This window comes from Nymphalis io, chromosome 19 (genome assembly GCF_905147045.1).
Source record: "Nymphalis io chromosome 19, ilAglIoxx1.1, whole genome shotgun sequence".
In the NCBI taxonomy this organism is placed as follows: Eukaryota; Metazoa; Arthropoda; class Insecta; order Lepidoptera; family Nymphalidae; genus Nymphalis; species Nymphalis io.
The window spans coordinates 5,165,619-5,187,399 of NC_065906.1; the positions used below are offsets into that span (position 1 = coordinate 5,165,619).

At 34.8% G+C, this 21,781-nt stretch overlaps 2 protein-coding genes across 3 annotated transcripts in view; one reads left to right on the forward strand and one right to left on the reverse strand.

The window, feature by feature from the left end:
* Positions 1–13,741, forward strand: LOC126775793 (C-1-tetrahydrofolate synthase, cytoplasmic). 2 transcript variants are annotated; one of them, XM_050497885.1, is made up of 14 exons: positions 1–143; positions 2,137–2,335; positions 4,159–4,295; positions 4,836–5,070; positions 6,180–6,291; positions 9,440–9,665; positions 9,903–10,076; positions 10,312–10,477; positions 10,684–10,987; positions 11,226–11,443; positions 11,546–11,756; positions 12,203–12,351; positions 12,643–13,032; positions 13,337–13,741. In XM_050497885.1, the coding sequence occupies exons 1-14, from the start codon at positions 106–108 to the stop codon at positions 13,577–13,579; spliced, it is 2,802 nt and encodes a 933-aa protein (XP_050353842.1). In that variant the 5' UTR covers positions 1–105; the 3' UTR covers positions 13,580–13,741. The 2 variants fall into 2 exon arrangements, with proteins under 2 accessions (XP_050353842.1, XP_050353840.1); XM_050497883.1 differs by lacking the exon at positions 1–143 and adding an exon at positions 1,804–1,916.
* A 5,115-nt stretch (positions 13,742–18,856) lies between these two features.
* Positions 18,857–21,781, reverse strand: part of LOC126775790 (RNA helicase aquarius) — a 73,562-nt gene continuing 70,637 nt past the window's right edge. The window contains exons 23-27 of the mRNA XM_050497879.1: positions 21,141–21,312; positions 20,516–20,686; positions 19,850–20,047; positions 19,393–19,566; positions 18,857–19,159 (exon numbers count right to left, since the gene is read on the reverse strand). Of these exons, the coding sequence (XP_050353836.1) occupies positions 18,986–19,159; positions 19,393–19,566; positions 19,850–20,047; positions 20,516–20,686; positions 21,141–21,312 (889 nt within the window). The 3' untranslated portion in view covers positions 18,857–18,985. The remainder of the gene's footprint in view (positions 19,160–19,392; positions 19,567–19,849; positions 20,048–20,515; positions 20,687–21,140; positions 21,313–21,781) is intronic.

Sequence of the window (21,781 nt, forward strand, 5' to 3'; positions counted from 1 at the left end):
AGGTACCATAATTATTACCACTCGCGCAACCGACACGGTATGTAAAACATCTCAGGTGCTTTTCTGAAATGAATTAATACAAACAAATAGTCTTAAAAAATTAACATGTGGAAAAATCAAGGTGATATTGATAACATACTCACGTAAGTATATTTTTAATTTTATAATAAAAAGATGTTTTTCATTTTAAACTTTAATTTGTTATGTGTTGGAAGCATTTAATTTTTATATTAGTAAATACTAATTACCTACTATGTACATAAAATTATGTTATAATGGCCACCGGCTTCCAGATCAGTTATCTGCAATTATTATTGTAGGTTATGTTTATTATGAGTGTTTTCTCTATTTAAGCTATTTATAATGATAGGTAGGTATATGTTGGTGTATTATTTTTCTGTTATCTTGAAATTATTTTTGTCAGTGCTTGTACAATGTTGAAAGTTCTGAAAGTATATTAAAATTATTTTTTTCCCCAGGCATTATTTTGTTTATTTTTGATGATGGTCAAGTTTAAACTATGGTATTTGTATGGTTATTAATTTATCTATTTGTCCAAAATGATAATATACCGTCGATAATATATTATTTATTATATATTTAAATTTAATAATATATTTTATAAACATTGTAATGGAAGCCAATTGCTCTAAAGAAATCAAATTTTGTAGGCTACATTTAAAATTATAAAATTATAGACTTACAATTTTACCACCAACCCGCAATGGAGCAACATAGTGATAAGTCAAGATATTTCCAAGTTATTTTAATCCACTTCTTATTATTCGTTTAATCACATCACATATACTTTAAATTTATTGATTATATTGTATTTGCTTGATGGTAGGGCTTTGTGTAAGCCCGTCTGTAGGTACTACCCACTTACGACATATTCTATTGCTAAACAGCATTACTCATTATAGCATCGATGTGTTCATTTTTGAGGGGTGAGTGAGCCAGTAGAACTTCAGGCATAATAGAAATAACATCACAGTTCCCAAGGTTGGTTGGCGATGTAAGGATATGGTTAATATTTCTTACAGCGCAGATATCTATGAGCGGTGGTAATCGCTTACCATCAAGTTGCCCATTTTCCGTCCTATTAGTAAAAGACCTATTTGTAAAAGTACCTATTTAGTAAAAGAAAAAAATACATGCCGAAATCGGCAGATTAGACTAAACCCTATCACGAATCGGGTTTGATTAACTGGGTAAGGGAATTTTCGATAAGCGCGTCTATCAATATCATTGAGCTTCTCAATATTGAAGGAAGATGATAAGAGTATGGTGGCGGAAAAAATAAACAGATAAACATACTCAATAGCTTATTAATGTATCTCACTAATAATAAGCAATACTAAAACTATTGAAATGATAAGTATATTGGATGCGTAGTATGATAATTTAGATGAAGCTTAATTTACTTATTATAATGAACTTTTAAAATAACGAAATGAATGTGTTGTACTATTAATAATAAAGACTAGTGTATCGTGTGTAATTAAGTGACAGGATATAGATATCTTAGTTATAATGAAGTATAATTTTTTTCGCTGGTTACTTAATATTAATACCACAAGAAAATTTTGTAATCAATGTCGGCGGTAAGTGTCTGTTATTTGATACCAATTTGTATTTAAAATTATATTTAAGTACATATTTTATATTTCTTTAAGTACTTTGAGAATTTTCAACTCATCAGAGGCTTAGGTATATGACGAAAACTCTCATAAAACCGAAAGGCTGATAAATAACAAGTTGGTATGTTTATTGATATGTTAACAAGGGTTATCGCAGGTTACGGACATGAGAAATAGTCGCGGGCTTGGCAATTTAATTTTAGTGGTTTAAGTGTCTTCTGACGATCCACTTGTCAAAATGTCTGCAAAAGTAATATCAGGAACGGAGGTCGCTCGGTATGACTACCCTCTGTTTGATTTTATTGTAAACTTTTTTTATAACTTTTTAAAATATTTTTTTAATAACAAATTCGCACAGCACCAATCAGTAGAAAAATTTTAATCTACGTGATGAATTTACAACAAAAAAGAAAGAAATAAATTCTATTACAACTTAAAATTCTTAATCTGCTAATATTATATTCAATTTATGAATTTTTATTTGATTATGTAATAGAGCGATACAAAATGATCTTCGCGAACAAGTATCGGAAATGCGTCGCAAGAGCCCCGGCTTCCAGCCACGGTTGGCTATCGTGCAGGTTGGAGGCAGGGAGGACTCCAACGTGTACATCCGTATGAAATTGAAGGCTGCGGAAAACATCGGCATTATCGCAGAGCACATCAAACTGCCCCGTGACTACAACCAAGCTGAGGTGAGACTAACGCTGCTTTGAAAGAGGCCTTAAATTCATTACATCACATATATTGTGATTGTCTAATTACCTACTAAGCTTTAATAATAACAAAAATTCTGAACACATTTTTTAATATTTATCTTTAATTATATAAACTGGTATTCGAAATAGTAAAGTCGATGTCGCAGATTGTGTCGCACTGATGTCGCATTGATGTCGCACAATCAGTATCGAAAATGTGCGAATTTTGTTTCTATCGTTATTTGCAAATGTTTCTTTTTGATGACACCTAGGTCGTCAATAGTTACTAAACAATAATAAATAGATAATCGGTTGACAACCTGAAGAGAAAAAGTTACTGAAGTGTCTGTCCTGTCAATTAAGGAATAAGGTATAATATAAAGTGGTAAAAAATCTTAAAAACAATTATGAAATATCCAATTATAATAGTTATATCTAAATTATAGAAAATAAAATAAAAAATAACGCTAATTATATACAAAAAATATAAAGTTTTAAAATAACAATAGTAACTTGTCGGCCCATACAGAAAAACACAGAGCTTATCACGGACACTAGCTTCTAGCAATGACTTTTTCGCAACATTGCAAAGATCCCATAATAGATTTCCTATGTACTTTCTTCTTCTCGTAATACTTGTAATTAAACTTCAAAATTTGATATAAAGCCGTTCAGCTGTGTAAATAATAATATTCAAATATTACTAAAAGTGGTAGTTTTCATTCATAATACCAAAATACGATTTTTTTTTATAAAATATTTAAAATATACAAATAGTGATTTGTACAAACGTAAATTTTTAGAGAATTTTTTTTATTCGCCGCGATACCCTCGGCCTCCGCGACCTCCACTCGCGATACAGTTATATCATTTGATATTGGATTGTTTGTTATGTTAATCATGATGTAATTCAAAAATACTCTTTCTATATTGTTATATTGAGCCGAGATGGCTCAGTGGTTAGAGCCCGTGGATGATAATCGAATATAGCGGGTTAAAAGCCAGGAATCTTTAAATTTTCAATTATAATTTGTGTTTATAGTTCAGCTCGTGCTGGGCGGTGAACGAAAATATCGTAAGGCAAACTGCCTGTGTCAGATAAATTTGCTACACCGTGTTTATCCCAACCCGCATTGGAACAGCATGGTGCAATAAGCCTCAAAAGGACCTGAAAAGGAAAAGAAGTCTAGATCCAATACATGGTAGAACGATTTCGATACAATGTCGTTAAAATTGAGAGAAATCATAGTGGAATTATCTTTTCATGTTGTTGGATGAATGAAATACGATTCTATCAATGATTCTATCCATAGTTTACAATGATCTAATTTCAAAATATATGAGTTATAATATATGAGTTATGGTTGGGTGTATAGTAAAAATGTCGCGTAGGTACAGAATTTCTAAGATAATAATCTGAGCATGTAATTAATAAACAGCCAAAACATTTTGTAAGCGTGACTAAAGATGTGAAATGCATTCCTATGAATGTACGTATGTACTAGCAATACTTCAAAAAGAGTAGTTTTGTTTTCTGTATATCTCGAATATGAGTCGCTAATTTACCTGTACTAACGGACCGAAGCCAAATAAAAGATACAATTTTTGTGTTTAGGTTTCTATGAGCTCAAATTTGTTGTAGTCTTGAATTTGTGCACTATCTCTTTTGTACTTGCTGTTCTTTCCAAATATATTTTTAAGTCTTGAAGCTCTTGATGTCTTCATCATAGAAATGTTACACTTAAGTCTTTTATCTGCTTACTGTTTTATAATTATAATAATTTAGATTTAATTTACTTTAAGTTGATGTATATTCACAGCTCCTCACGAAAATCAGCAGTCTCAATGATTCTCCATTCGTGCACGGAATCATCGTTCAGATGCCTCTGGACTCGACGGAAAACATTGACGCTCACCTCATCACGGATGCGGTCTCGCCACAAAAGGATGTTGATGGGTGAGAATCGGTTGCAAATATATTTAATATAATAATTTACGCGGTAAATTTATGTTTATAACGACTATTCTCTATAATTAATGTATATAGCTACTAATTTATCTCGGACTCGATCTTTATCCTCCCAAATGATCCTGTATTAAGAGCCTTTGAACAGCAACGGGATATGTATAGTTTGTAACTGCTATCTGTTCAATCTTAGACGAGATGCCTCACTGACGAGTGGAAAGAACACAAAATTGATCTTAACCGAATATCACGTGTTCAAATCCGGGCTAGCCCTACCGAATTTTTATTTACTTAAACTGAAGCTTATGTGTGCTTATAATTCACACACTGTTCGGTAGTTAAAGAAGTTAAATATCATAATTAATAATAAATTTGAATGAACAAAGCAGTTTATTGTAAACATAATATAATAAACTATATAAAATAAAAAATTAGTTTTTATAAAAAATAAAATGTTTTTATCAATTTACTTTGCAGCTACATTGCTATTGTATCATATCAAAACTAATTTCATAATTCGTCCATTAACAGCTTAAACACACAGAACGAAGGGCGAGTAGCCCTCGGCGATATGTCGGGATTCGTTCCCTGTACTCCCGCTGGTTGCGTCGAGTTGATCAAACAGACCGGAGTCACGATCGCCGGCAAGACCGCGGTAGTGCTTGGCCGGAGTAAGATCGTGGGCACGCCGGTAGCTGAACTTCTTAAATGGGAAAATGCAACAGTAACCGTGTGCCATTCGAAAACAAAGAATTTAAGCGAAATCGTAAGTGAACCTCCTTTTAATCATTTATTTTATTAAAATTGTACAATTTTATATCCTAATTATCTATAAAACATAAGCGAAGTGTTATGTACAACCCAACTAATGTTAGGTTTCACAATAAACTTTGTTAAAAACGTAGAATTTTAAGTACTTCTCGATTTAAACCTAATAGAATTCTTTAGATAATATTAGGTATATAGCGAAATCTCATAAGCTTTTTATACACAATGTTATATAACGATGTCTTTAGCTATTAAAGCTGAAGTTTTCAATCATGTACATATGATTTGATTTTGCAACATTGCAAACATGGGATAATTAAATATACATATAAAGTATTGTAATATGTTTTAAGTAACAACTCGTATTTAATAATTGTATTAAGCTTGATTATACCTTTATATTTTCACGAGCTAATGAACAGGTGACTGAATGATTGTTAAACCGAAATGTACGTATAATATATAAAATGGGTAAATTGAATAAGATTCAATAAAATACCATTAGCTGTTAAAGTTTTAAAATTAATTTAAGATAACGTGTAAGGTTAAAAGTTCAGTTGAGTTATGATACAAAGATATATCAATGAGTTAGTACGGAGTTATTCAAATTACTTTGAATGGAAGCGATATATATGACGATTAAAGTTGCTATCATTTGAAGAAAAATTACATTTTAATGATTTGTTTTGTAGCGTGAGCTTAAAACGTTTCTGTTGAAAAAAATAATTTCCTGTCACTCATTTCAGTTACCTAACTTTTTTTTGCATATTAGGCCTCTTTTATACACATTGTTTATTAGTGTTTAGGTAACCATTGAGTCCTCTCTTCGTGCCAACATTGATTAAACATTCGAAAGAAATAGACTGCATTGCCTTAATTGTAAAGTCCGTGTGCGTAGTTGTATATAAATATTGTATTTATTTTTGATATATAAAAGATTTATAACTTTACATTGTTTTCTTATCAAGAAATAAATCATTGCCTGCAAGCGCAGATTTTACGCGTGTTTTTAATGGATTTTATACTTTATGATTTTAATACTTGTACTAAAATTTAAAATGTTACAGACACAATGAAATAATTAAAATGTAATTTTTTTTTTTACAGACGAAGACCGCAGATATTCTAGTCGTGGCAATCGGTAAACCGGAACTAGTTCGCGGTTCCTGGATAAAACCGGGAGCAGTAGTGATCGATTGCGGAATTAACCCAATCCCCGGTACGTATAAAACTAAAGTGCAACTGAGTACAAGTGTCAAAACTAAAAAAGTAATCTTATATCTTACCGCCAAACATATAACAATATTTACCGTTATTATATATCGGTTTGAAGTGTGAGTGACTCCGTGTACCTACAGCCGCATGGGACGTCATTATATTTAAAGACATATTTAAATATTACATTAAATATTTATATTATCTACTACATTTATATGAAAGGACGCTCATCTGCCCTCCCTCTATTTAGGATTAATTAAGTACACAAATGTTAACGTTTTGAGTAAAAAATATACAGTAAATTAAAGCCTTATTACAATCATACTATTAATATTATATGCGAAAGTATTTGTCACTTGTACAGTCAGGAGTACAGTGTCGTGTGACGTCAACTGATGTCAGTAAATACCGATAGCATTAACGCAGACGATACGATACCGATAGCATTAGCATTATCGTTTGTTATTGTTATGATAGTACATTTTGACCAACATGAGCACTGTAGATGTGATCAAGAATAGATTCACAGCATCTTTAAAAAATTTATATACGTTATTTCTTCTCTTTTTTGTCTTTTAAGCGTTATCGAAAAGTAGCCATAATTTTTAGGAATATTGAATTTATAAGACATTCGATTATAATGTTTGTTATTCCTAATGCACAGGCAAGTCAAATAGTTCATTTATATAGAATTTATTAAACCAACCCGTCTACATTGCTTACTTTGGTCGAGCCGAGCCTGGCTCCAATGATTATAAGATTTTTAATAATTGGATTTAACAATGAATCAAATACACTACAGGCCTTACATTTAAACATTGGATAACTCAAAACACAATCACGTATGTAACGCAGTTTCAATACGTCCTATTCAGACAACATTTGAAACATGTGTTCGTTTTTATTAAATAAAAGCTTGTTTTCTTAAGATCATAACTTGCAATAAGTTACATAAATAGTTTAATGGAAGGAGAGTAGCATGCTTTTATGTTGTTAAAATGCACACTGGTGAAGGCACGGTTAAAAGCTAGTAAAGAATACCTTAAATAATTATCACATTTAATTAAGTTAATGTATACTAAAAGACGGCTACGTTTGTTGACTCATGACTTTTCCATACCTACCTACTACCAATCAATTAAGGATATTTGTCATTGTTTTGGCGGTCATTGTGTTTTTATACATTAAGTTCATTTTGTAAGAACATCACCCAAAAACAGGGAGTGGCCGCACCTATGATATATTGCAATGTAAACTTTGAGGTACACTAATGTGACATTTAATTATTATTATACTACTTATATTCTTATATTAAGTTTTGTTTTTAAAACCCCTTACCTTTACCCATAAGTAAATTGAGTAACAAACACCCAAATAAAAACTTTTGCATTTATAATATTAGTAATTTTCGTTAAATAGCACTAGCCATTCTAATGGAAGCGATGTATTCAACAAATCTAAAAAATAACCCGTGTAACTACGACAATGGTTCTGCGTATAAGGCAAATTGTTTCCTAAACATTTGAGTCAACGCCAGTTAGTGTTTCATAACAAAGGATCAAATGGTAAGTGCATCTGATTTCTCGCATATGTTCGAGTTTTCTACACGTGATACTGTTAAGAGTCAGTCGTTTTTATGAAAAAAACCTGGAAAACTACCCTTTGCTGGGCAAATGTCTTCTGTGTTGACTGTGTTGCTCTATTATGGGTTGGTGGATTCATACCAATACCACAAATCGAACCAGAAATATGCAAGTATTTCTATGCTAAGTTATGTAATATACTTATTATGAAGTCCTAATACAAATATTTGTTTTAATCGTTTTATTAAAACGTTGAAAACGAAACGAAATTATGAAAGATTTATCCTACGTGTAGTTTTGTCGAAAGGAGGATAAAACCGACATTCAGGTACCTTTAACGTATTTTATGTGTTAAAATTCGGGCTAATATTCTTAAGTCGATAAATGTCTTTTACTTAGAAAAATAATACTGGTCCAAGAATAAGGCAATGGATGAGGATCCAATACCCTCAAAATAAATGAGACACAGGGACTAAATTACGAGACGGTTATACTCAATGACGACAGTCAATACGCGTTGGGAACACTGGCGAAGAGGGCACAAATTTCTTATTAGTAATTGTATTATACTTTCTTTCCATCTCTTTTCTGTTTTTCAAGTATTATTGAAAAAAAGCCATAATTTTTAGAAATCTTTTAATTATAAGATATTTAATTATAAGGTTTGTCATTCCTGATACGTGCAAGTCAAATTGTTCATTTGTAGAGCTTATTCATGTAACATGTTTTGACAAGCCGCTTTCAATTCAAGCACATTTACAGAAAAAGCCCAAAATGTTCTTGACCGCTGAGCGATTATCCATTCGTTTAGCTCTCATGTTGGTCAAAATGTACTAATCATAAATTTTTTTTTTTTTTTTTATAGAATAGGAAGGCGGACGAGCATATGGGCCACCTGATGGTAAGTGGTCACCAACGCTCTTAGACATTGGCATTGTAAGAAATGTCAACCATCGCTTACATATCCAATGCGCCACCAACCTTGGGAACTAAGATTTTATGTCCCTTGTGCCTGTAATTACACTGGCTCACTCACCCTTCAAACCGGAACACAACAATATCAAGTATTGCTGTTTTGCGGTAGAATATCTGATGAGTGGGTGGTACCTACCCAGACGAGCTTGCACAAAGCCCTACCACCAGTAAAATTAATGTATTAATTATGAATGTATGGTACCAAACTCAATCACAATCTCGTATATTATACAGAAAAACGTAAGCAATGCTATTGCAATAATAGCACTATTGCATTCAAAAGAAAATTTATCCAATTAATATATACCGAAAATAAATGTTTTATTTTATCTATAACTAGTTATTTAAAAATATATTGATATTAGTTCAAGTATTTTTAATGACGTGCATAAATTAACTGATAACCGATTGTGACTTTCTATTTAAAAGTATAAAATAAGAGTTTCATTAAGCTAAATTATTTTATATAACTTTTGAGTCATAGCGATTGTTTTATTGAATATATAGTCACATGTTTCCAAATCGTAAAACAATTCCCAATTTAAATTTTATAATCATCTATTCAATTGGGTAATTCTGGCCTGATCGTAGATTCTTCAAAGAGTAGTGGACAGCGGCTAGTGGGTGACGTATCGTACTCGGAGGCGGCGCAGGTAGCGGCGCGCGTGACGCCGGTGCCGGGCGGCGTGGGCCCGATGACGGTGGCGATGCTCATGCGCAACACCGTGCTGGCGGCGCGCAGGCAGCTTGAACGACTCACAGCGCCCGTTTGGCCGTTGCAGACCTTGCGGCTGAATACGCTTACCCCAGTGCCTAGGTACGTCGTTTTTTTCTATTTTATTATTTACTAATAAATTTTGAATTCAAATTCAAGTAACATTATTTACCACGGAATCCGTAGAAATAATGACTGAATGATATGAATACTAACTATTTTCTTTAGCTATTAGTCAATTTTACAAAGTATAGTCTCGTAGTTAACATATTAAAGAACCGATCGAAATTTATTTTTATTAAAGGTTTATAGTTCAATTAAATATATTTATTTTTTTAGCGATATCGTCATAGCCCGTTCCCAAAAGCCGAAGCACATCACGCAGTTGGCGGAGGAGATCGGCTTATTCCCGAATGAGGTCTCTCAATATGGCAATACTAAGGCGAAGATATCTCTCTCCGTACTCGATCGTTTGCAAGATCAGAAAGGTGGCAAATATATTGTTGTTGCAGGGTAAGATTTATTATTACGAATAGCTGTTTATAATAGGTATAATATTTGAATAACTCATTTTCTATAGATTAAGCAAGTCGGTCTAATTCCACGTTTCATACATTTAGCCATGTCCATGTTTATAGGTGAAGGTCTCAAAAACTCACCATTGGGATTTGCCAGTTTACCCATATTAAATTAAAAAATAAGGGATTTTCATAAATGTGTAGTTAATCCGTGTGTGTGTTTCGTGTAGCATAACCCCCACACCGCTGGGTGAGGGTAAGAGCACGACGCTGCTTGGCCTCGTGCAGGCGCTGGGCGCGCATTGCGGACGAAATGCTTTCGCCTGTATGCGACAGCCCAGCCAGGGACCCACTTTTGGTGTCAAAGGCGGAGCCGCCGGCGGAGGGTACTCGCAGGTACTGTACGATATTAACATGACATTCCAAATTGAATATTCATATTGTCTATTGAATTAAAGAGTTAATCTTTCAATGCAATATCTTTAAGGTTTCGTTTTGCGCATATTTATTATAATTTTCCTAAAATCAATTAATATATTTTTTAAGCTGCCTATTATATTATGACAATTTCGGATATACATCAGTGAAACTTCATATCATAGGTGATCCCAATGGAGGACTTCAACCTTCATCTCACGGGTGACATCCACGCTGTAACAGCTGCCAACAATCTACTGGCAGCTCAAATGGATGCCAGAATCTTCCACGAACTGACCCAAAAGGATGGCCCGTTGTACGATCGGCTGGTACCGAAGATCAAGGGCGTCAGAAAGTTCTCTCCTATTCAGCTTAGGAGACTTAATAGACTGGGTATCAATAAAACTGACCCAGACGCCTTAACACCAGAAGAAAGAACTAAATTCGCTAGATTAAATATAGATACTACGAAAATTATGTGGAATAGAGGTTATTATGTTTTCTTTCTCAATATATTTTCTTTATAAATATTGTAAATCCGTAACAGCCTGTGAATATCCCACTGTTGGGCTGAAGGCCTCCTCTCATGTTTTGAAGAGAATATTGTTAATATTTTATTTTATTTGTTAGCTTGTGCAGGTCGAATTTTGTGACTGAAATATATTTAATATAAAACAATTAACTAAACTTAAATTTAATTGATAATTCTATTTTCTTTCCTTAATAGTTGTGGATCTCAACGACAGATACCTGCGTAAAATAACCATCGGCCAATCACCGACGGAAAAGGGTTTTACTCGCGAGACAAGTTTTGACATCTCTGTGGCTTCAGAGATCATGGCTGTTTTGGCTTTGGGTAAAGACATTGATGACATAAAGGAGCGACTCGCTAAAATGGTCGTTGCATTGGATAAGAGTGGAAATCCTGTGACTGCCGACGATTTGGTGAGCAATAATTTATTTGTTTCATAAAATTTGCATACGACATTTAAGTGTAAAATTATATGTTAAAATAGTGTTATAGTTTTAACCATATACAATTTGCAGGGTGTCACCGGAGCTTTGATGGTGCTCCTGAAGGATGCCTTCGAACCGACATTGATGCAAACTTTAGAAGGCACGCCTGTGTTGGTACACACGGGACCCTTCGCTAACATCGCACACGGCTGCTCCTCCATCTTGGCCGATAAGATCGCCATGAAGCTAGCTCGCGAGGACGGATACGTCGCTACCGAAGCTGGTTTTGGATCTGACATTGGTACGATGTTTTATTAGTAGTATTTGTTTTTTTTTAATCCTTCAGTATTATTATTATTATATGGACTTATTGGTGTATCTTATCACGATAGTTTATCTAAAACGTATAAAATATTCGTTTAAATATGGTATGCCCGGGTTTTTTAAGATGAGAAATCTTAAAAAACCCGAGCAAACTTTACTTATGCAAATACATATTTTTTTAAATGAAAGCAAGTGCCATAACTATATTAGTTTTCATGGTTGGCGCCTGGCGGTGTATAAATTGTGTAAAGAATAGATATTATTTTTTGCAGCGCCATTGTCTATGCATGGTAGCGACTATTTACTATCAGTGCCTTATTTGCTATATTAGATAAATATTTAAAAAGTAATGAAACTATAGCGTAATTCTTAGCACGCAGTAAACAATAGATATAGATTATAGATGTGATAATGTACCCGTAGGTATGGAGAAGTTCTTCGACATAAAGTGCCGCGCGAGTGGCGACACCCCGCACTGCGCCGTCATCGTCAGCACCGTGCGCGCGCTCAAGATGCACGGCGGCGGCCCCACCGTCAGCCCCGGCCAGCCGCTGCACGAGGTCTACCTGCAGGCATGTATTTTCGCCAGATACGCTACCTCATCCATTATTTATTATTATCAATAATAAAAAATCGACTCGTGTACTCGTAACTCGACTTGTATAGTAGCTACCTTGTCTAGCTAACATCATGATGTCTCGTCTTACTCGTTTTTTAGTGTCAGCCCGGATACGGTTCTTTTTTCGGTCATGTCAGACTACTGTTTCAATTGAATATAAAAAGGAGGGAATAGAAAGTGCATTTGAGGTTGTAATTGGCCCAGGATAACATAATTATAATAATCAATATTATTTTAATTACAGGAAAACTTGGAACTGCTCAACAAAGGTCTGTGTAACCTAGGGAAACATATCAGCAACGGCAACAAATTCGGCGTCCCGGTCGTCGTGGCCATCAACCGCCACGCCAACGACACGGAGGCGGAGTTGCGCGCCGTGCAGGAGTACGCGCTGCAGTGCGGCGCCTTCGCGGCCGTGCAGTGCGCGCACTGGGCGCACGGGGGGGCGGGCGCGCTCGACCTGGCCGACGCCGTCATCGCCGCCTGCGCGCTACCCTCCACTTTCCGCTACCTCTACCCGCTCGACCTGCCGCTGCGAGACAAGATACAGACCATCGCCGCCGAGATGTACGGCGCCGGCACCGTAGAATACACGGACGACGTGCTGGAGAAGATGCGTACCTTCACCGAGAGAGTGAGTTGAACTGATTGTAGATTGTGCTTTTTCTATATTACGAGATGTACTTCATCGAGTTTAACTTTTATAAATTGTGTGCTGTTATAAATATGTAATAAGGGTAACTCTCATAAAGTTGTCTTTATGTAATGATAACTTATCTTAAATAAATACTACTAATAAACCAAATAGCAAACCGTAATTTGTAATCAAACATATTAATTTGAATAAACTACTTCTTACAAAAAACAGTCGCTTGCTGAATTAAATTAAGTATAATAGAGACAGTTAAAGATTAACGTGAATGTTATTTATTTATCAGGGCTATGACAAGCTAGCAATCTGTATGGCCAAGACTTCCAACTCACTTACCGGCGACCCAGCTATCAAAGGAGCTCCAACTGGCTTTCCACTCCGTGTCAACGACATCTTTGTCTCGGTGGGCGCTGGCTTCATAGTCCCCATGGTTGGTGAAATTTCCAAAATGCCTGGTCTCCCTACACGACCTAGCATCTATGATATAGACTTAGATACTAAAACTGGCGAAATCCAAGGACTGTTTTAAAAATACTTCTGATTTATTAAGTGAACCATTAAAGTTTATTAAAATACAACACAAGGACAACATCGAAAATCAAATTACCATGGTGAAATAAATATATTATTGAAAAAACTATTTAGTGTATACACGAGAAATGTTAATTTTTAATAAATAATTTTTGATTTATTGATTTTATTTTTTAATCCTTTTTTTTTAACATAATTCATTATCTGTTTACTATTACTAAAGATACCTAATACCTATTTTCCTACATACCAACTATCGATTAAGCTTGTGTTAAATTAACAACAATTAGTCAAGACAGAAAAATCAACCCTGGAACTTTTATGTAGCTATATAAAAATCTTGACCTATTTGGGCTTAGGCTATTTTCATGAGAGACTAAACAACTGCTTGGGAATTGGTATATTCATTTCTCTCTCTTTGCACTCTCTATTCCCTCACTCTCGTAACCCGATGAAAAGGCAAATGCGACACAACCGGGTTGAGTTCCGACTGTCTTGCAATATCAATTGCTTTACGTGCTTTTCGAGTTACGGAACACTGCCAGTTTCCAGACTCCATGCTCCATGACTGGAAACAGGTTCCACATGGGTCACTATCTAATTTTAAAATATTAAATACTAATTAACATTCACCTTTTTTGTGTTATTGTATATCTTCTTCTTATATGGATCTTCATTTACAAAATGTCATACAAATTAAATAAAATAAGTTTTCTATACTATAATTTTGGATTGTGTTTATCTGGGGCACCAAGTTTTCGTGGTCGGGGATAGCTATGTTATGTGGCTATAGCAATTCCTTCATTTTATAAAAGTCATTACGACTGTCATTAATATAGTCACGTAAGTTCACGTAGTTTTCAACTTAAAGACTAGTGCTTAGAAGAAGAATTAGTGTTGCATAATTCCTAGGAACTAGGAACTACAAGTAATACAAATTTACTTTTTCCAATTAATAACAAAAATATATATATTGGCCTTCCTCCTTTATTACTACTGGGATGTCGTTTGACCAATCAAGATGACAATAATTTCGCGCCATTTTATTTATTTATTGACTCCAACAAAGGATACACACTTACGAGTACATTACATCGTGGAATAATATTTTAAAATATGTCTGCTCTTTCAATTACAGGAGACCACAGCAAGCATATAAATAATGACTAAACAGAAATTTAAAAAGAATTATAAACTAAATGTTACATAGTTACCACTAGTTTATAATTTAGTATTTAGTCATTCTCAATAAAACGTAACCGTAATTTTTAAATTACGGTTACGGTTACGGTTAATTATAAATAAATTATTGCACAATTGATTAACTGTTCGTTAAAATCATCAAACATTAGCTTTGAATAAGGTGACATCCCAATTTGACATTTGAAATATCGTAACCGTAACAGCCTGTGAATGTCCCACTGCTGGGCTAAAGGCCTACTCTCCTCTTTTTGAGGAGAAGGTTTGGAGCTTATTCCACCACGCTGCTCCAATGCGGGTTGGTAGAATTCACATGTGGCAGAATTTCAGTGAAATTAGTCACATGCAGGTTTCCTCACGATGTTTTCCTTCACCGTAAAGCACGAGATGAATTATAATCACAAATTAAGCACATGAAAATTCAGTGGTGCTGGCCCGGGCTTGAACCCACGATCATCGGTTAAAATTCACGCGTTCTTACCACAGAGCCATCTCGGCTTAAAATCGGCAATAAAACGTAGGAACTAAAAAAAGGTAAAGAGGTGTTAAACTAAGACTAAATTGTGCAAATGTGAGTTAAGAAATATATAAAAATAGCTATTAAAATTAAAATAACGAGTAATAATAAAACTTAAAAATAAAACCTTTAAACAAAAAAAAACAAAACATTATCTATGTATTAAGAAACAATTTTTTAAGATATTTTTTAAACTTAGTTAATTCTGGGGTATATATATCCAAGTTAGTGTGCTGTTTAGAAAGCGCATTAAATAGCCTGCAGATCTTTGGCAAAGCAGCATAGTGTCCAAGATTTGAATTGGATGTAGAAATATAAAAGTGATTGTAAGCGTTTCTACGAGGTAAAAGAGAAAGTACATTAAGATTAATTTGTTGAAGCAAGTCGCTACAATCAAATTTTCCATTTATTATTTTATACAACATAAGCATGTCAGTTATTTTTCTTCTGGAGTTTAGGGAGATCATCTTATAGTGCTAAAGCCTATCGCAGTAGGTAGGAATACTTTTAAGGTTATATTCATTGTATGACAGGTGGTGGAGAAAACGTGTTTGGATGCTTTTTAGTCTTTTAATTTATACACTATAATGTGGGTTCCAGATTATAACTGTTGTATTCAAGAATAGGACGGACAAGCGTGTTAAATAATGTAATTTTGGTAGACGGCTTATTAAAATCTTTGGCATTTCTTAAGACAAATCCTAACAATTTAAATCCTTTTGAAACACTATTCAATATATGCACATCATATCGTAGTTTAGAGTCTAGTATAATTCCAAGATCACGTACGTCATTTAATTGTTCAATCTGGATAGAATCTATGAAACATTTGTTTGGTTTAAGTATTTTATTTCAAGTAAACTGGATAGTTTACTCGAAACAGTTGGTAAATCTATCTATATCTTCCTGTAAATCAGTTACATCTGTATTGTTATAGGTGGGCCTCATTATTTTTAGATCATCTGCGTATAAAAAAATATTTAGAAGAAGAAAAACTTTTAGTTACGTCGTTAATAAACACATTGAAAAGTATCAGGCCAAGATGTGAACCTTGTGGTACACCTGAAGGCGCTGAGAAGGTTTTAGAATTGTAGCCACTGATTACTACTTCAAAAGTTCTTTTAATTAGATATGATTTAAACCAATGAACCGCCGATGCCAGCTTGTGCCAATTTATTTAACGAAATGTAGTGGTCTACTTTGTCAAAGGCTTTACTAAAATCAGTATATATTACGTCAACAGGAGTGCGTTTATCAATCGATTTAGACAGTTCGGAAGTGAAGCAAAGAAGATTTGTTGTAGTTGACCGTGATTTAACGAATCCGTGTTGGTGGGCAGTGATTTGGTGTTTTAAATGCCAAGATAATCTTTCGGTGACTAGTATTTCAAAAATTTTGGCTAACGTAGGTAAGACAGATAGATATTGGTCTATAATTGGAAATTAATTGTTTATCTCTAGTTTTATAAATTGGAAGTAATAAGGATTTTTTCCATGCATCTGGGAAAATGTCATCCTTAAGTAAACGATTAAAAATAATGGTTATAGGAAAAGTTAAGACACTTGCGCATCTTTTTTAAAAAGATCGGTGGAATTTAATCACAGTCAGCGCCTTTTGTCTCGTCTAGTTTTTTTAATATTTTATGTACATCGAAGATACTAAATGATAAATTACAAATACCGCTAACGTTATGATCAATATTTGTGGCGACGACCGAGTCACCATTAATATCAGATTTTGTATATGGCTGTGCGATGCTTTTGGCAAATAAATCACTTATTTCTTTGCCATTAGTGGCTACATTGTTGTTAAGATACATTTGATCGGGATAAGTACTATTGCTTATTCTTTATTTTTTAATGAAAGACCAAAAAACTCTGGAATTGACATGAATAGCATTTTCAATATTTTGATTGTAGGAGTTATAACAATCTATCGATAGTTTGTGGCAATCGTCGCGTAGTTTTTCGAAATGATGGCAGTCCAAAGGATTGTTGTATTTTTTATTCTATTGGTGGAATTTATATTTTTCTTTAAGAAGCTGTATTAGGTTTTTGGAGTACCAGGGAGGATATTTTGTGTTATATTTCTTTTTTATTAGTATGCTTGTTTTATTATTTCTTTTAATAATTCATAAAATCTAGTTAACATCTGGTTGACGTCTAGACAATTTTTGAGTTCAAATTCCTAGTTATTTGAATTGATAAGTTTGTTGATTTCGTCATAGTCAGCTTTTGAAAAAACTTCTTGAACATGCAGCGGTGGCAGTGGAATAAACGAATAAATTATATGTGGAAATCGGCTGTTAGCAAATGGAGCTCCCTAACAGCAATAAATATAAAAGTTGGTGGTTGAGTGAAGGACTAATAATTCAAGACTGAGTTAAGCTCAGTATATAACTTATCTATTATAATTACTGCCTCGTTGTTCTAGTGGCTAGATAAAATCCCGCAAACCCGGAGCTCCTGGGTTTAAATCCCAGTACCCCAGTAATAATAACCCAAGTACCTGCTAATAGTTTTCAATATTGATAACAACCATACGATCTATCTGACATATATAAATATAGATTTAATGTTATTTAGTATATTATAATTGTTTTGCGTCTGTGTGTTGGCAGCTTTGAACCACACGTGGAGTAAAAGTATATGTGTTGTGTTTAGAGTTTTCTCTTTAGATACGACATTTTTACTTAGAGTGTAATGTGTGTTAAGACAAGTTTTTTTTCATGTTAGAGGGGGCTAACGGGCTGAAGGCGCACCTAATGGCAAGTGACTGCAATCGCCCATGGAAACCTGCAACACCGGAGGGCGTTGCCGGCCTTTAAAGAATGAGTACGCACTTTTCTTGAAGGTTTCTGTCATACCGGTTCGTCACAAAGTCACCGGCGAGAGCCGATTTCACAGAGTGATTTTGCGAGACAGGAAAAGCCTAAAAATCGCGCTGTTGAGGATTGCCAGACTTCGAGGTGGTGAGGTTGGAATTTAGAATTCTGGCGCGATGTTCGGTGGTGAATTTCAAACAATTCCTCAGAGTATTTCCCCTACGCAGATCAAAAGGATCAAACCGGTCGGTAAGAATTTTTGTTTGTATTGCAGAATATTTATCTTTTTTAAAACTTTTGATCTATAGATTCATTATAACATTATAACTAGTTTATATTATTATCGAAATTTTGATATTTAAGTTAATGTTTTTGTTTGTTTTTCGTCAATTAGAGATTTTTTTATTTATATATTAAGTTAGCCTATCGTTGATGTATATTTTGTTAAAATATTTTTTATATAAGCGATAAGACATTGTTTTCTTAATGTATACAACGCCTAATTAATAAAATTATTTTTCAATTAACTGAGCGACATTCGCACTTTCGACGCTAAGTACCCCAAAATTGGCTGTGGCAGCGAGCATTTTCTTAAGATTAAGAGTTTAATTAAGAGTGCTCGTAAAACCAAGATACTATATCAAAATATCTCTAGGATCCGAAATTTTAAATTAATAATGATATATTTCACTTAAACGATAAATAAACAAAAGGTTTCTGTAACTTTTTCATTTATTGAAAACTTAACCTAAATTACATTCAGAATTATTTAATTGTACAATTTCAATGTTATGATGATCATCAATTTTCTTTTTCATTGCGCACAGTAGGTGGTAGGAGTGGTAGCGCCTGGTTTTCGTACATCACACGCTGGGTTCTTCGACTTCGTTGACGATTTCTGTGGGCTGGAAGGTGGTAGAGGCGCTTGCAGGGGCGGAGTCATCGTCGTCATCGTCGTCAGCGCCGGGGTGCGCCGGCACGAAGCCCTGCGGGTCGCTGCGCGTCACGGAACCCGGCTCGCTCCACGACGCCTTACTCTGTGTTAATTCGTACCATGAGTTTATGCTATTATTAATTATTTTTATAAAGTGCGTTTGCATTGTATTAGGGATCGCTCTGATTACCAGTGAGTTCTACTTAAACTTAAAAAAATCTCAATGCGAAGAAAATATATTTTTATATTTATAAAAAAACTTTAAGCGACAATATATGTAACTTTCAATTTTTAAAACAAGATCGTCGACTCCGTTTTGCCGCGGTCGAGGCGTACCTGCGCGTCGGGCCTGCGCACGAGCTCGAGGTACACGTCGTACACGTATCTGGCCATGTGCGGCATGTCGCGCACGCGCAGCACGAGCGCGTCGGGCACGTTGGCTTGCGCCCCTCGCTGCGCCGGCCAGCGCTCGCCGGGCACCAGTTCCAGCTCCAGCGACCGCTCCACCAGCTGCAAGAAATAATGCGATTATTATGAACCGATTATTTTTTTAGGATTCATCTCACTGACTACGTCGTGTAACATAATTTGTTTTTTTTAGTAGATATTCGTATATTTTACTGTAGTTGTTTTATACATATACATATTGTTTTGATATTAATGTGTACTCGTAAGCGTAGATATAACTAAATACACCCAACCACTGATCTCAATTTTCAAATTTCATTATTTGTACAAAATCGCTAGTAAGTGATAATATAAATAGTTAAATTAGATAAATATGTGACTGTACCTGATTGAAGGTGGGTTGGAGCTCGAAGCAGTTCCGGAAGAGATTGGCCCTCGCGAAGATGTACAGTCCGAGACGAGCTCTGGAAGCGGCCACGATGAGTCGCCGTAAGTCCCTGACGTGTCCCACGGCCTTCGTCCGCACGAGCGAGATGAGAGCTATGTCGTTCTGTTGACCTTGATATTTGTCAACTGTTGTAACCTTTAGAAATACAAATAGCTTTTAGCGTTACTTATAACCATCATCAAGTTAGACCTAGTTATGTTAGCTCAAAGCATGAAGACAATAGAAGTAAATGCTTAATCAGCGGAATGTAAGTCATTGTCATTCCATGCTTTGGGATCATGTCTTGGAAAACGATTTGTAAAAAAGGAAAGAACATTCGACTAGAGCATAAACCTCTGTTCAGTCGTGTCACTATTAATTATAATTAAATACTTTTTAAAATTCAAATATATCTTTTTTTTAAAAGTCTGTCTTGCTCCCGTAAACTTGTCTACCTTCTAATAGATTATTTAAGTTTTGTAGTTGATTATTTTCTTCATGATCGAAATGATTGTCAAAACAATATTTTTTTATAATTATATTTTATTTATTTTTTAAGTAATAAATATATAATTTTTGTATGAAATAAAATTTATAAAAATCTAATGAATCATTTATTCTTACCTTATGTGGTCGTCCAATCAGTGGATTGTCAGCACATCTCTTGTTAATGACGTCTCGAATCAAATGCTTCTGTCCATTGTATGTGGTGAGGATGGAGATCTTCTCAGCGGGCCAACCGATGAGCCGCATGTACATAAACACCGCCACGACATACTCTGCTTCGGCTAAATTCTGAAACAAATGATTGACCATTTAATGAAAATGACATAGTGATAATTAAAATTTGTTAAAATGGTAAAAATAACTATCATACCATATAATATAGAGAGGTTAGATGGTAGCAGCAATTTTTTGGAAGTAATAGTGAGCTTTGGGAGAATTATATTAATTCAAATCTGACTTGGTACTGATTTGGTCATAAAGTTAATTTTATTTATTTATAGCAAGAAGCAGAATAGCGAGCTACCTGTTGATTAGTGGTTATTTCTGACAATTGATATTTACACAAAGCAAACCATTTCTTACTGACGCAGCACACTGCACAGTGTTAACGCGTTTCAAATGATCGACGTCTAAGATATTGCGTATATTATGGCACTTACACTGGCTCACTAACCCAGAGAGGGTTGTACGATAACCTTCAACTACGAAGACGTTAGATGACAGAAGGTAACGACTGTCTTACCTGGTAGAAATAGGGGCTCGGCTCCGTCTCGCCGGCGCCGTTGAAGTCGTCCACGTTGATGAGCTGGAAGTCGTGCCTCAGGCCCGCGTTGGCGGCGCGGTACTCGGGCAGACGGCACACGTGAGACAGGTCGCCGAGGTTCCGGTAGCGCCACCGGTACAGATTGCAAATGCTGAGAACGGTAACCAGTATATTAGCAAGAGATGAATAATACATAAATTAAGCACAAGAAAATTCACTGGATTGGATGTGAACGCGCGATCTTCGGTCGGCTCTAGAAATATTTAATTAAAAAAAAAAAAAAATTCGCTTATGTCTTAAACTGCAAATAAAATCATCTTTTATACCTTAAAACCTTTGCACTTTATTCGTATATATATTGTATGTTAAATGTAAAATAAACATAAAGCATAAAATAATCTCCTAAGGGTCCGTTCACACAGACCGGCTCGGAGAGGAGAGCAGATTTTTATCACGTTGGAAACAGTGTTTTGAGTGATTGTAGTAAAGTTTATTTTTGCATTTGCACCTTTTTTGTCATTAAAAATGCCTGAACGCGCTTCGTGTGAAGTAATAAAAGGAGCCGACCGGCTCCGCTTGCGTGCTCTTTCTCGCTCGCACCCGCTTTCAGATCTCTTCCA